This window comes from Ovis canadensis, chromosome 11 (assembly GCF_042477335.2).
Source record: "Ovis canadensis isolate MfBH-ARS-UI-01 breed Bighorn chromosome 11, ARS-UI_OviCan_v2, whole genome shotgun sequence".
Classification (NCBI taxonomy): Eukaryota; Metazoa; Chordata; class Mammalia; order Artiodactyla; family Bovidae; genus Ovis; species Ovis canadensis.
This window is the reverse complement of record NC_091255.1, coordinates 22,264,185-22,280,562: the sequence shown is the minus strand read 5'-3', so window position 1 is coordinate 22,280,562 and position 16,378 is coordinate 22,264,185. Positions and strand designations below refer to the sequence as shown.

At 40.5% G+C, this 16,378-nt stretch overlaps 1 protein-coding gene across 38 annotated transcripts in view; it reads left to right on the top strand.

The window, feature by feature from the left end:
• SYNRG (synergin gamma) overlaps positions 1 to 16,378 on the top strand; it is an 88,063-nt gene that overhangs the window by 2,868 nt on the left and 68,817 nt on the right. For 28 of the 38 annotated variants that reach the window (XR_011259714.1, XR_011259709.1, XR_011259708.1 and 25 more), the window contains exons 2-3: positions 4,782 to 4,822; positions 8,468 to 8,589. Coding sequence is in view for 34 of the 38 variants with exons in the window: in XM_069602778.1 (XP_069458879.1) it covers positions 4,782 to 4,822; positions 8,468 to 8,589 (163 nt within the window). In the remaining 4 variants the exon portion in view is untranslated. The remainder of the gene's footprint in view (positions 1 to 4,781; positions 4,823 to 8,467; positions 8,590 to 16,378) is intronic. The other 10 variants (XR_011259711.1, XM_069602761.1, XM_069602758.1 and 7 more) reach the window with 1 other exon arrangement.

Sequence of the window (16,378 nt, the reverse complement as noted above, 5' to 3'; positions counted from 1 at the left end):
CACGGGATCTCAAAGAGTCGGACACGACTGAGCGACTTCACTTTCTTCCTTTTTCTTTCATTTTGAGGAAGAGGAGAGGGTCAAGAAATTGTCATGGAGATGGGAAGGCCTAGTGAACAGTAGGGGACAGCAGGTAGGCTGGATGGATGGACTGTGGCACTGAGTGGGAGAGAAGAGTTGTGAGAGAAAACTGAAAAAATTCTGGTACAACTGGAACGGGCCTTGAATATAAACTAAGGAAATTTGATTTAAGGAGGAATCACTACATTGTTTTAATCCCAGGAGCAGCCTTATCAAGGGTTTCCCAGGTGGCGCTAGTGGTAAAGAACCCTCCTGGCAGCTCAGGAGATGTAAGAGACGTGGGTTGCATCCCTGGGTTGGGAAAACCCCCTGGAGGAGGGCATGCAACCCACTCCAGTATTCTTTCCTGGAGAATCCCATGGACAGAGGAGCCTGGCAGGCTACAGTCCATGGGATCTTACAGAGTCAGACATGACTGAAGCGACTTAGCACGCACACGTGCAGCCTTATCAAATGGTCCTTTAGGGAGATGCGCCTCACCTGTGCGACATGAACTGCATTAGAAGCCATAGAGGCTGCCGGTGGGGAGATCCACTGGGAAGTCTTGTTAAGTCCAGGCTTCAGAGAGAAGTGAAGGCTGATGTGGGTTAGTCACGAAGGTAGCGGAAAGTGGAGGATGAATGAGATGGGCATGTGATGAACAGAGCTCACAGTGCTGCTCTCAGACTAGGTCCTAAGTAATGCGTAGTGGTTTCACCTTTGAAATCAAAGTGCTTGTCATCTTGCTGCCCAGTTTTTGGCCAAGCTTTTGCTGTCTTTATCAGTATCTTACTGGTCTTTAAGTATGGTGGCTGTTAGTGGTCTAAACATTTCAGAGAGTCTTATGAGTGGTAAATAGGTCAGTAGGTAGTTTGGGTTGTTGTATAATTATTGGAGTAAGTCATGTTTGTCAGTAATACTTTTATTTTTGTTAATTTTTGTTAAAATGTTGCTCTACAGTTTTATGTCAGTTTCTACTGTACAGCAAAGTGAATCAGCTATACATATACATATGTCCCCTCTTTCTTGGATTTCTTTCCTATTTAGGTCACCACAGAGCACTGAACAGGGTTCCCTGAACTATACAGTAGGTTCTCATAGTTAAATAGTATGTATATAGTGTATAGTATCAGTAGTGTGTATATGTCATCCCTCTCTCAATTCCTCCCACTGCTCCCCTTCTCCCCCTTGGGGTTCATACCTTTGTTCTCTATGCCTGTGTCTCTATTTCTGTTTTGCAAATAAGATCATGTGTATTGTTTTTCTAGATTCCACATATATGCATTAATATATGATATTTGTGTTTCTCTTTCTGACTTAATTTACTCTGTGTGACAGTCTCTAGGTCCATTCGGGTCTCTACAAATGACCCAATTCTGTTCCCTTTTATTGCCGAGTGATATTCCATTGTAATTATGTACTACATCTTCTTTATCTATTAATATCCTTAATTTAGTTTTTGTGTATGTTTTCAAAGTAACCTTTATAGGTCTATAATCTTTAAAACTGATTTTGAAGTCTCAACATGTTGAATACTTAAATGCATTGCTCCTCAGTTTGTAAATCTTAGTGTATGATTAACTTAAAAAAAAACTGAGTCCTACCAAATTTCAACTTGCAGTTTAAACATGTTATCCAGTTAACACATTGCTTAGCTAAAAAATTTTGTGTGCAGAAAAGCTGTTCACTGTTCAGGCCTCTCTTTGGGTGCAGGCCCACTTGTCAGCAGAATTTGTGAGTGTTTCAGATCCTCTACAAGGCTGTAAATGACATGTAACCCGATAGCTGTCCAACTAGAAATTTGTAAACCACCTTACCAAAAAGTTCTTGATCAAAGTGTTTTAAAGTTAGAAGACTCTGCAGTTTGGGTTTTAGCCCTTTTCCTGGGTCAAGGGGGGTGTTGTGCAATAAAAAAATGCAAAGACACCTAAATTTGGCATACTATTCTGGATCTCACTATGTGCCTATAAAGACTCTCAGAAATCCCCTTCAGATTCTTATCTTCCAGATTTAAGGACTCAGATTTTTCCTTCCTCTGTATTTGTCCCATTTTCTTTCCCTCTGGTCTCAGAGAAAGAAGTCCTTCGTCCTTTTGCTGTGTTAATCCTATCCTCTCAAAAACGTTGTTTCTCAGTTTCTAATTATATCTTTTGTATCCTAAATCTTTATCTCTGCAGCTCCTGTTTCCTGTGATGAAACTGTTCACTCAAAGATCATCATTTTTTAAAAGAGCAATCTTTGTTTATTAACCCACATTGTTATCAACTTCTCTATAGCATGAGACACTGGTAACTCCTTCCTTAAATGTGGTCCTACCCCAATTATAACTTTCAGTTATAATCGATTTCCTTGGTTGTCAGTGACCATTCCCTACACAGTTTTCACTAAGAATTCTCCACGGTTGCCTTTTGTTGTCTTCTCACTATGTATACACATCCCTTTGACTCCTTCATCCACAACCAGACCTTAATTTTTTTTCTCTTTTTACCTTTATTTAAAAGAGCCTCGGGGACTTCCTACTTAATCACTGGTGGTCCAGTGCTTAAGACTCTGTACTTCCACTTCAGGGGGCACGGATTTGATCCCTAGTCAGAGAACTAAGATCCCACATGCCACAAAATGTGGCCAGAAAATAAAAAAAGAGCCTAGCTAGGTTGATGCAGACCCTTCTCCTGATCTGGTGTTACTTCTCCGATTACCTGTTAGAACGCTCCTCGTGGACACCGTCCTAGCACCATACTCCCCACACCTGCTAACACTGGGTTCCTGTCTGCAGTGAACAGCGTCACCATCCTTGTAGTCACTCAGGCCCCAAATTTCAGAGGCATCTTCAGTTCTTTCAGCTTTTTCAATACTGTTCTCCATCCAGGTAGGTACTAAGTCCTGTTGATTCTTCCTTTTAAATAACTTTCATTCACCTCTTCTTTTTCGTTCCCACTACTCTGGTTATGGCCCTTTTCTTATTAAGATTACTTTAATAGTTTCCTTAGCTGTTTCTTGTTACTTCAAGTCTTCTCTGCATACCCCATTACCAGAGAAACATACAGCACGTTTCTGATCATTTCTCTGCTGAAAACCTCTGACATCAGGGAAATGTACATCCAAATCACAGTGAGGTCCTTTACGCTCATTAGGATAACTATCATTATAAACAAACAAAAATCCAGAAAATAAGTGTTGATGGAGGATGTGGACCCTCCACCTGGTCCATTGGGAATGCAAAATGACACAGCTGCTGTGGAAAACAGGTAGTTTTTCAAAAAGTTATCAGAGAATTACTATGTGGCCCAGCAACTCCACTCCTAGGTAGAGACCCAAAAGAATTGAAAGAGGGACTCCCAAGAAATACTTGTACATCAGTGTTTATAACAGCATTATTCACAACAGCCAACTCAGCTGTCCATCAACAGATGAGTTGGATAAGCGAAATGTGGTAGGTACAAACAATGGAATATTATTCAGCCATAAAAGGGAATGAAATTCTGACACATGCTACAGCTTGATGAACCTTGAAAATGTTATGCTAAGTGAAACAAGCCAGATACGAAAGGACCAGTATTGTATGATTCCATTGAAGGTGGCTAGAATAGACAAATTCATCAAACCAAAAAGTAGAATAGCGGTTACGAGGGGTTGAGGGGGGAGAAAGTAATGGGAGTTATTGTTTAATGACTACAGAGTTTCTGTTTGTGATGGTGAAAAAGCTGTGGAAATGGATCTTGGTGGAGGTTGTATAACATTGTAATGCCACTTAACTGTACACTTAAAAATGGTTAAAATGGTAAAGTTTTATATTATGTATATTTTACCACAATTCTTAAAAATCTGACTTTATGTAGTATTCAAAATCAAACATTTTAAAGGCCTTCTTCAGTCTGCTCACTTTTCCAGTCCTGTGTCTTGTATTCAGCCTTAAATCATTTTTCTGAACATGCTACAGCTTCGGCCTCTGAACTTCTGTTCAAACTGTTGCTGTGTAGTGTGCCTTTCTTTTAAGATACAGCTTGAGAGTTACCTCCAGAAACCGTCCCAAGATTTAACTGATCAAATTAGTCTGTTTTCTTCTCATTTCTGTTAGTATTCTGGCCCTCTCACAGGCCCTAGTACAGTCTATCCTATGTTAAAAGTTATTTGCCTGCATCTGTGTCTTCAGCAAGCCTGAGCTCATTCAGGCCTTTCGTGTAATAGGCACCCAATAAGTGTTCACTGAATTGAATCTAATCCAGCCCTCTCATTTTATGGATGAAGAGATCGGAATCCACGGGAGTCACACAGCGACAGAACCAGGATCAGTTTCAAAGTCTTATCGCTTCTGGTTCAAAATTTCCCCCCTTGGCTAACCTGCTGACTGTCATGCAAACTGTGGATGCTCAAACTGTTTTGATGGTGGATAATTCTATATTTTTTTGTACTGTGGAACAGATACCAGGGCCCTGGCTACAGTTTTACTTATGTAAAATATTATGTTTTATCTGAAATCTTTGCACTAGGAAGATCCTCATATATTTTTAAAAAATATTATTTATTTGGCTGCATCGGGTCTCGGTTGCGACATGCGGGTTCAGTAGCTGGGACAGGCAGACTTAGTTGCCCCTAGGCGTGTGGGATCTTAGTTCTGCAGCCAGGGATCAAACCCACATCCCCTGCGTTGCCAGGCAGATCCTCAGCCGCTGGGCCACCAGGGCAGTCCCAGTCCTGATGTATCTTTGTTGTGTTTTCAGCTTCGTGTTTCCAGTTGCCAGTGGATTGAGACCCCCTCAAGGTAGGTGAAAGTTTATGTTGTCAGCTTTCACTTTTCACTATTTGTTTCTGAACTTGGGGATTAAATGAGTAAAAAAAGTTCTGTTGCTTTCAAATAGAGTAAAATTTTCTTGTTGTCTTGAACCTGATAGCTTACTCCTAAAATTTCTAAAAAAAAATGGGTAATGGGGAATAAGAAAAATTATTCCTCATTTCTCCCAAACTTATTTAAATATCAAATCAACAGGTGGTTATTTAACCTCAGAGGTGAAGGAGACTTTTAAGACAGGAGTATTAAAGAAACAAGTGACGAAAATGAAATGAACTGAAGTTCTCTGAATGCCAGCTTTCACCTGCCTCTAGATTGTTAGCTCTGCGGGGCAAGGGCTGTGTCTGCCTTATACTCATGAGTGTCTCCAGCACCCAGCATGCTGACAGAAAATAATCAGGTCTCTATAGCTGCTTATGGGATGAATAAATGAACCTCTTTAGTTGTTTTAGCCTATGTCTTCTGTATATGAATTTGATCTTACTATAATCATGTACATAAGTTATCACTTATTCTGCTTCTGTTTAAACTATTTTAAGTCTCTTTTATTTCTAGCAATTTCTCTGCTAGGTGTATTCCTTCTCAGTTTCAGACAAGGGCCCATCAATATCTATTCTAGCTTTGTCTTCAAGGAAACAGTAGTGAAAGGGTATAATAGCTCATGTCTCTGTACCCCGGGACAGAACATTGACAGAAGAATATGCTTGTCTATCTTCTCACTTCTCCCACTTCTGCGTACCCACTTCCTCTGCACAGTCCAAGCCTCTCTGAAAACTGGCCCTTCTCACAAAGCCAGCGTTGACCAGTTATGGTAGGCCTGCTACAGAAACAGACTCCTAGGTCATCAGTAGAGATAAATGATAAAGAGCGGCTCAGTAGCAGGTGGTCAGTGTCTCCACTCATAATCAGTGATGGAGGCCGAGTTTCAGGTAAATTTTTCCAAGGGTCAGTTGCATTCTTGCTCACGCTTATTCATTATTTAAGCTCTCTGTAATTAGATGTGTCCTAGATTTGGATCAAGTGGGTGGAGGTCTGTTGTTGTTTAGGAAGACATCACAGCGTTTTGTGTTTATTTTTGTGGCTCCTCATTTTGCATTTTTATAAACTTTCTTTTTTTTTGTTGTTGTTGTTTTTTTTTTTTTTAATTTTAGTTTTTTATTTTTTAATATAAACTTTCAAATAAAAACCTACATATGAAGCAAAGGAACAGGACAAGGATAGAGCCCAAAAGGTTGCCTGATATCTTTTTCTTCTGGAATTTGCAGCTGTTTCCGAGGGTTGTTTTTGTTTTTTTTTTTAATGGAGTGTATTAGAGTGGACCTTTTGATCTCTTGAAGGCTTTAAATTACGCATGGGTTATTTCTGAAAGCCTGTACAAGGAACTGACAAGAAGAGTGGCCACCAAGGTGAATGGGAGACAGGAGAGAAACAAGACTTGTTTTTCAATTGTGTGTACTTCCGTGCCTTTAAATGCCATGCCATATCTTTGAGGCATGTTCAGGACTTACCTGAACAGGACACACCTGTTCAGGACTTAAATAAAATTACGAAAATAAATAAAACTGTAGGTCCAAAGGCATCAGAGGGATAACATCCTCCTGTGCTATGTCCAGTCTCTGCATTCTCATTGTGCATGATGCCTCAAGGCGTTCGCATTTGGCATTCCTATGTCTAGAATGCTCTTCCCTGGTCCCCGCATGGCTCACTCCCTTACTCTCAAGTCTTTGCTTAAATGCCATCCTTTTGGTGAAACCTCTTCTGACTATGAAATGGCAGCCACTTCTCTCCCTGACTCTCTTACCCCTTACCCTCACCTGATGTCCACTTATTTTTTTTTATTATCTACTCCAGGTACAGTGTAAGTTCCATGAGAGGAAAGACCTGGCTTTGTCCAATGCTGTATACCTAGAATGGTGCCCGACGTGGAGTAGGGGTTCAAATATTTGAATAAATGATTAATATAAATGAATAACTTGCCACTGATCAGTGTTACCTCAAATGTAATATCCATGCTTCTGATATTAAACTCTGTAAATACCTTGAAGGTACACAAAATCCACTAGATAAACATGGTAGACTTTCAGTTCAGTTCCGTCGCTCAGTCATGTCCAACTCTTTGCGACCCCATGAATCGCAGCACGCCAGGCCTCCCTGTCCATCACCAACTCCCAGAGTTCACCCAGACTCACGTGCACTGAGCTGGTGATGCCATCCAGCCATCTCATCCTCTGTCATCCCCTTCTCTTCCTGCCCCCGATCCCTCCCGGCATCAGGGTCTTTTCCAATGAGTCAACTGTTCGCTTTACCAGACTTCTAATTTTTTTTAATTAAAATTTGATTCTTTTAACTCTTGTACTAGAACTAGCATGGATGTGATCTCTGGTACAGTGTAAAGTTAGGATGAAATTTGTCTTCAGGCTATTTAGGGATTTTGTTTTATTCTCTGTTGCATACCAGGTATTTAGAACTGTGCCTAAAATATAGTAGACATTTAGTATTTATTAAATCCCTGGAGAAATGTAGTTTTCATTCTCCTCTTGGGACTACTTTGGAAAAGTTTGGTAGGTACCATACTATAAATCATACTTTCATCCCTTATATACTTTGCATGCCGATGGCTGTTTTGTGGTGTTATATTAACCATGTAAGGAAAGAGAAGTACCATTTCTTTAAGCATATTAGGTATTAAACAGTCTTGTGAATGTGAAACCGAGGTACAGGAAGAAGTTAAGCAAGTTTGCCCAAGGTCCCAAACCTAGCAAGCAATATTTTTAGTTGGCTTCAGAAGTTCATGCTCTTAACCTACTTTTGTTTTAAAAGTAGCTTAATTAGTATTAACTCTTAACTACTAGCTATTTGCTGCTGCATAGAAAATTACCCCAAAACTTAAACAGTTTACTATTAAAATAGTAAACCACACTGTCTCTGAGTCAGGTATCTTGGAGTAACCTCACTGGGTGATTTTGGTCCAGGACCAAGGAGATTGCAATAAAGATGTCAGCTATGAATGTAATCATCTAAAGGTTTGATGGGGCTGGAAGATCTGTTTCTGAGATGGCTCATTCATATAGATGGCACATTTGTGCTGCCTTTTGGCAGTAGGTTTCAGTTCTTGCCACATGGATTCTCCATTCTCCATAGGACTGCTTGAGTATTCTCATGATGTGGCTTTCCCAACAGCTGATCCCAGAGAACAAGGATGAAGCTGCACAGTTACTGAGGACAAGCCTCATTTCCACAGTGTCCCATTGCTTATACTGGTCAACCCTATTCAGTGTGGGAGGGAAGGACAAGGACATGAATGCCAAGAAATAGAGACCCCTGGGGGTCGTCTTAAAGGCCAGATAAGTCTTATTGTGTATTTTTTAAGTATGCACAAAAATTCTGTGCAAGTATTATTATCTTCATTTTACAGATGAAGTTTTCTTAGCTTGCCTAAGATCACAAAGCTAAGTAAATGATGGACCTGGAATTTAAAGCAAGTCTGTCTCACACCAGAGCCTATGCCTTTACCTCTCTACTCTGCCACTTCCCAAGAAACCAGTCCTTTAGGTACTTAGAGTTTTAAGAAAGTAAGCTGTGAAACACATCGACCTTAACGATGTCTTTGTTTTTCAGCAGGTCTGATGCCGATGCAGCAGCAAGGATTTCCCATGGTCTCTGTCATGCAGCCTAACATGCCAGGCATGATAGGGATGAATTACAGTTCTCAGATGTCCCAGGGACCTATTGCTATGCAGGTACTTGCCTCTTCTTAGCCAGTGTTCACAAAGTTATTGTTAATTGTCTACATACCAAGCTACGTACTCGGAGCTTAATGTTATATTTAGAAATAAATGTGGTCTGCATCTTAGGTGGCTTCCTTTGAAATACAGTGAATAAGCGCCACTGCCCCAACCCACGCCTCCACGGGGAGATCCTCAAACACTCATAGGCAGGTCTGGCTCAGTCTTGTGGGCTCACTGTTCCTTTCCCCTGGGTCCTGGTGCACACAGGTTTTGTTTGTGCCCTCCAAGAGTCTCTGTTTCGCCGAGTCCTATGGAAGTTCTGTAATCAAATCCCACTGTCCAGAGTCAGATTCCTTGGGGGTTCCCTGTCCCTTTGCTGGATCCTCAGGTTGGAAAGTCTGATGTGGGGCCTAGAAGCTTTGAACAGCGCAATACCTTCTTTGGTATTATTGTTCTCCAGTTTGTGGGTCGCCTACCTGGCAAGTATGGGATTTGATTTTAATGTGGTTGTGCCCCTCCTACTTGCGGCTTTTCCTTTGTCCTTGGCCATGGGCTGTTCTTTTTTCGGTGGGTTACAACGTCCTCCTGTCAGTGGCTGTTCAGCAGGTATTTGTGTTGCTGGTGCTCTTGCAGAGGGTGAGCACGCATCCTTCTACTCCTCTGTCTTATTACAGGAGTGGGCTTTTTTTTGCCATGTATTATTTAATTAACATTTTTAATTGGTTATGTTTTTTAAAAATTCTTAAAGGAGTCTTTTCTTATCAAGTACATAGAAAACCGCATTCATTCTAACAAAGGATAACCAAAAAATAAATATGGTGAATCAAAACAGTATTACCAAATACTAGCTAGATGTTATTACTCATTGGAGTTGATAAACCTCATATTTATTTTCTCTTTGTTTTTTAAAAAAAGGAATTATGTCTACAATTTACCTGTAAGTGGCTCAACCAAAAAAAAAGTATAGAAGTGTAGAAACAAAGCAAAATGTTAATTTTATAGTGTTCATTCAAGTTTTCTGTAAGTTTTCAATTTAAAAAAAAAGCAAGGGGTTGGGTGAAAATAACACTTAAAATGAGACGTAAATGGAAATCTGAGAGTTGCAATGGAATTAAAGAGAATTTTCCTGCTGTCATGCTGAACATGTGTCCCTGTACAACTGGTCATGATTGCAGATAGTGTAGATTAAAGCAAATAATTCTGTTTTGTTTTGATTTAGAATTGGTGAGTGAAACTGATAACGTCATGATTTAATAAGTGCAGCCTAAGAAATGGGCTTTATCCGTATCCGTTTAGATTTCCATATCTTTGTAAACTATCTTCTTCAGCCATGGTATCCATTTAAACCAAGTAAACTGAATCCAGGAGTCAAATCTTTGGTGGAATTCAAAAAGTGTTATCATATTTTTTTTTTAAAGGGAGAAGGAGAAGGAAAAAAGGGGGAAAAATCATTCACAAATAAACCAGAGCAAAAGAATTTTGTATTACTAATATTTTAAGTGCCATAGATTTCATTTTTTACCTAATTATTTAAACTTTTCTATTTCTGCATGTTTTATATATATATTAGTACAAGAGCACATGTATATAACTTATAAATAATGTTGAGTTAATCAGAATTTAAGTTTAAACCGTTGTCGCATTGAAGTCATTTAAGCAAATAAAGTTTCTATGTTGTCTGTAAAGATTTAGGAAAACTTCCAAATCATTCTCTTCTTTTAATTTTATTTACCTTTTAGAGTCTTGGCTGTGCCGGGTTTTCGTTGCCGCGTGCGGGCTCTCTCCGGCTGCGTCTGGTGGGGGCTGTGCTCTGGTTGTGGCGCGTGGGCTTCTCGCTGCAGTGGCTTCTCTCGTTCCAGAGCACGGGCTCTACGGCACATGTGCTCAGTAGTGGGGGCACAGGGGCTTGGTTGCCACATGGCATGTGGAATCTTCTTGGACCAGGGACTGAATCTGTGTCCTCTGCACTGGCAGGTGATTCTTAACCTCTGGACCACCTGGGGAAATCCCCAAATCATTCTTTATTCATCTCCACTAGGAAGAAAATGGGAATAAATTAAGCTTTTGTAGGGTTTAAGTTCAAGTTACTCAGCTTTCACTAGGTTATGCTGCAGAAACAAAAATCCCTAAGTCTCAATGACTTGCAGAAACAGATTTCTCATTTGAGATACATGTCCTTGGATGAGTTGACTCTGACTCAGCTCCGTGTTCTTTATCCTGAGACCTTTACCAAGGACATCCCAACTCCTGGCATAAATGAAAAGAGATGACCAAACCCTGTGATGTCTTTTAAAGCTTTCTGTCAAAGGTAGGAGTTATCAATCACTTCTGCTTACAAAGGTAACGTGGCCCAAGCAAACATCAATGGGGAGTCTACCAGGAGGAATGCACACCACAGAGGGATGTGCCAACTTCATATAGTAAGGGCAGCAAGTCATTGTAAACAGTCTGCCAAAGAATACTGTGTGTTTCTAATTAAGATTTAGTAAGCTTCCTGCTTCAGCAATACGTGAACTGTGAACTTCCACATGTTCAAGCTTGTTTTAGAAAAAGCAGAGGAACCAGAGATCAAATTGCCAACATCCTCTGGATCATTGAAAAAGCAAGATAGTTCCAGAAAAACATCTATTTCTGCTTTATTGACTACACCAAAGTCTTTGACTGTGTGGATCACAGTAAACTGTGGAAAATTCTGAAAGAGATGGGAATACCAGACCACCTGACCTGCCTCTTGAGAAACCTGTATGCAGGTCAGGAAGCAACAGTTAGAACTGGACATGGAACAATAGACTGGTTCCAAATAGGAAAAGGAGTGTGTCAAGGCTGTATATTGTCACCCTGCTTATTTAACTTCTATGCAGAGTACATCATGAGAAACGCTGGGCTGGAAGAAACACAAGCTGGAATCAAGACTGCCGGGAGAAATATCAATAACCTCAGATATGCAGATGATACCACCCTTATGGCAGAAAGTGAAGAGGAGCTAAAAAGCCTCTTGATGAAAGTGAAAGAGGAGAGCAAAAAAGTTGGCCTAAAGCTCAGCATTCAGAAAATGAAGATTATGGCATCTGGTCCCATCACTTCATGGGATATAGATGGGGAAACAGTGTCAACAGTGTCAGACTATTTTTTCAGGCTCCAAAATCACTGCAGATGGTGACTGCAGCCATGAAATTAAAAGATGCTTACTCCTTGGAAGGAAAGTTATGACCAACCTAGACAGCATGTTCAAAAGCAGAGACATTACTTTGCCAACAAAGGTCCGTCTAGTCAAGGCTATGGTTTTTCCACTGGTCATGTATGGATGTGAGAGTTGAACTGTGAAGACAGCTGAGTGCCAAAGAATTGATGCTTTTGAGCTGTGGTGTTGGAGAAGACTCTTGAGAGTCCTTTAGACTGCAAGGAGATCCAACCAGTCCATTCTAAAGAAAATCAGTCCTGGGTGTTCATTGGAAGAACTGATGCTAAAGCTGAAATTCCAGTACTTTGGCCACCTCATGCCAAGAATTGACTCATTGGAAAAGACCCTGATGCTGGGAGGGGTTGGGGGCAGGAGGCGAAGGGGATGACAAAGGATGAGATGGCTGGATGGCATCACTGACTCAATGGACATTAGTTTGAGTGAACTCCGGGAGTTGGTGATGGACAGGGAGGCCTAGTATGCTGTGATTCATGGGGTCACAAAGAGTCAGACACGACTGAGCAACTGAACTGAACTGAAGCTTCCTGCTGAAATCTTAACAAATGATACAATTTTAAAATCAATTTCACACTAAATACTGTTTTCTGACTTGAGCGTGTGTGTGCTCATTGTGACCTCATGACTGTAGCCCTCAGTCTTCTCTGTCCATGGAATTTTTCCAGGCAAGAATACTGGAATAGGTTACCATTTCCTTCTCCAGGAGATCTTCTCAACCCAGGTATTGAACATGCGTCTCCTGCATTGGGAGGTGGGTTCTTCACCACTGCACCACCTGGGAAGCCCCTTCTGACTTATGTAATTATCTGAAAAATAGTTAGTTTGAAACAACCAAAAGACAGTAAGGATCTCTAATATACAGAGCAACAGTAAATAAGTGAACTACTAGGTTTGATACCACTGAAATAATTTCCCTCAGTATCAGGAGCTCCTAAATGATCTTAAAGTAAAGAGACTTCCCTGGTGGTCCAGTGGTTAAGAATCCACCTGCCAAGACAAGCAACATGGGTTTGATCCCTACTCAGGAAGATCCCGCAGAGAAGAGTAGACCCTGCTTGCCGCAACTAGAGAAAGCCCACAGGCAGCAATGAAGACCCAGTGCAGCCTAAATAAATAAATTTTAAAAAATGATAAAGAATCCAAAATCTTTCTCCTTAACCTTTAGTCTTGCTGGCAGGTATTGTATGCTACTTGGAATCTGTTCACTATTCTTAAAGGAGAAACATACAGAAATCTTACGTTTTTCTCCAAACTTGATAGCCTTAACCAACCACAGATGTGTGTGAAGAATACCTCTTATTCTTTAGTCATCCCTTAAATCTTTGAAGGATACACAGATAAAAGTCAAAGGTGAAAATTAGTTTTGGTTGCCTCATAGCCCTCTACTCCCCAGAACTCATTAAAAGAACACACTTAACAAGATTTTGAATATGTTTTTGAGGTTAATATTCAAAATATTTCAGGTATACAGGTAAGAATGAAATATATGATGAACAATGTGTGAGCCAGTAAACCATTTTTAGTTAAACTTTTAATTTTGAGGTAAAGTAGGTACATGTGTATATAAGAAATAATACAAAGAGTCTGCCAGTGGTAACTACTTGGAGAATGATAGTATAATATCACAGCTGGATGTTGGCATTGATATAGTCAAAATACAGAACATTCCTGCCACCCCAGGGATCTCCTCATGTTGCCATTTTGTAACCAAATTCACGTCCCTCCCACTTCAGTTCAGTTCAGTCGCTCAGTCGTGTCTGACTCTGCGACCCCATGAATCGCAGCACGCCAGGCCTCCCTGTCCATCACCAACTCCCGGAGTTCACTCAGACTCACGTCCATCAAGTCAGTGATGCCATCCAGCCATCTCATCCTCTGTCATCCCCTTCTCCTCCTGCCCCTAATCCCTCCCAGCATCAGACTCTTTTCCAATGAGTCAACTCTTCGCATGAGGTGTCCAAAGTACTGGAGTTTCAGCTTCAGCATCAGTCCCTCCAAAGAAATCCCAGGGCTGATCTCCTTCAGAATGGACTGGTTGGATCTCCTTGCAGTCCAAGGGACTCTCAAGAGTCTTCTCCAATGCCACAGTTCAAAGGCATCAACTGTTCCTAACCCTTGTCAATCACTAATGTCCCCCATTTCTATAGGTATATGATTTCAGCATTACCTAAATTGAATCACTAACCTTTTATGAGATTAGCTTTTTTTGCTCTGCATAATTTCTTTTTAAATTCATCCAAGTTGTTGCATGCATCAATATTTCCCTTCATTTTTATTATTGAGTGATATTCCATTATTGGATATAGTATTGTCTGCTTAACCATTTACCCACTGAAGGACATCTGGACTGTTTTTACTTTTTAGCTGTGATAGAGATTTTTGAACATAAGGCTTCATTTCTCTGGGATTAATGCCCAGGAATGCTGGATGGCATGGTATTTGGAAGTTTAGTTTTTGAAAAAATTGTTAAACTATTTTCTAGAGTGGTTATACCCGTTTACATTCTTACAGGCAGTATAGGAGTGATCCAGTTTCTCTGCATCCTTCCTAGCATTTGGTGTTATTTTCTGTTTTAGCCATTTGATAGGTGTGTTGTGATATCTCATGATTTTAATTTGCATTTCCCTTGTGACTAATGTCAAAAAAGAAAATTCAGGGAGCTTTACTTGATATGGATATTTTATTGGGCAAGAAACAAATTATTCCTGAACAGGGAGACCTGAAACCACAAGTAATTCCAGCAGTTCATTATGAACATGAATGAATTCATTGTTTTCTACTGTGATTGGTTTCTAGAAATTTACTTTTCTTTTCATTGCTCAGCTTACTTTTTTGTAGCTTATTAGCTAGAATACTGTGAGGTCACATTGACATGAAGAAAGCTTAGGTTTTGTTTAAGGTCAGGCAGCATTTCAGGGAAATCAGAACAGTGTTACAATTTGGTTATGTGACTATGAGCCTGTGGTCTAGGGATATATTCAGAGTGCAGCCTCCATATTGGTTTTTCTTTAGTGATGCTAGACATATTTGCATGTGCTTACCTTCTGTCCTTATATTCTCTTCGAAGAAGTGTCTGTTCCTATCTTCTGTCCATTTTCTTGTTGGATTTTTTTGTTGTTGTTGTTATTTTACTGTGAGAGTTAAAGCTTAGGCAGGCCTGGGCCCTTTAAGGAGGAGGTTCACTTTCTCCCTCTTGCTTTCCTTAAGCCTTGTGCAGCAATGTATCTTGCCCAAGAACTGACGTTTCTTTAGGAGCTAACTATCACAAGGCACAATGTCTTACTGGTGGAAATGCTTTTCTTAGACTCTATGGTTAATAATTAAAATTGTAACAAATCTTGCCTGGGAGCCTATTTCTCAGCAACAATGTATCTCGCCCAGAAACATCTTGCTTGGAACAGGTTCCTTCTGGCTAATCTTGTACTGAGGTTATCTCCAGGATGTATGCCTTGGGAAAGGGTCTGATGGAATTTGCACAGTGGTGAAGTGTTGTTTTTGTCTGTTCTCAGCAGCATGTTGAAGAGTGCGTAATGCACGGTTGCAGCTGGTGAGGCAGGCACTCTGCTACCTGCTTTCAGTGCTTTTTGGTGGAGGTTCACCCGATCCTTTCACTATAATAAAACTTTGTTACACAAAGCTCTTGAGTGACTGAGACTGCGTCTTCTGGGTCCCAGAGTGAAATTTTCTCCTTCAGAGACCACAAATTCTGACATCGTTCACCATAAGCCATCAACTGTTGAGCGTCAAGAGGTCTCTGTTTATTCTGCATACTAGCCCTTTGTTGGATGTGTGGTTTGCAGATATTTTCTGTCAGTTTTTGTCTTGTTTTTTAGTCTGTTCAGGCTACTGTAACAAAATATGAGAGATTGGATAGCTTATAAACAACAGAAATTTATTTTTCCCAGTTCTAGAGGCTGGAAGTTCGAGATCAGAGTGGCAGCATAGTTGATCATAGCACTTAGGCATGTTTATCTGGGTGTTTTTCTAGGTTCTCTGTTCCAGTCCACTGATGCGTGTGTCTGCTAGTCGTGATTATGATAGCTGTGTAATATGATTCCCCCCATGTTTTCTCCAACATTGTTACAGTAAAATACACATAAAGTTTACCATGTTAACTATTTTTAAGTGTACAGTTTAGTGGTATTAAATATATTCACATTGTTATGCAGCCATTACCACCATCCATGCTTGTAACTCTCTTCATTTTGTAAATCTAAAACTATACTTATTGTATGATAACTCCCCATTCTTCCCTCCCTCCAACCCCATGCATCCACCCTTATACTTTAAGTCTTTGTGATTTTGACTACTCTACTCTTGCCTAGAAAATCCCATGGACGGAGGAGCCTGGTGGGCTGCAGTCCATGGGGTTGCTAAGAGTCGGACACAACTGAGCGACTTCCCTTTCACTTTTCACTTTCATGCATTGGAGAAGGAAATGGCAACCCACTCCAGTATTCTTGCCTGGAGAATCCCAGGGACGGGGGAGCCTGGTGGGCTACCGTCTATGGGGTCGCACAGAGTCGGACACAACTAAAGTGACTTAGCAGCAGCAAGTACCTCATGTAAATAGAGGCATACAGTCTTTGTCTTTTTGTGACT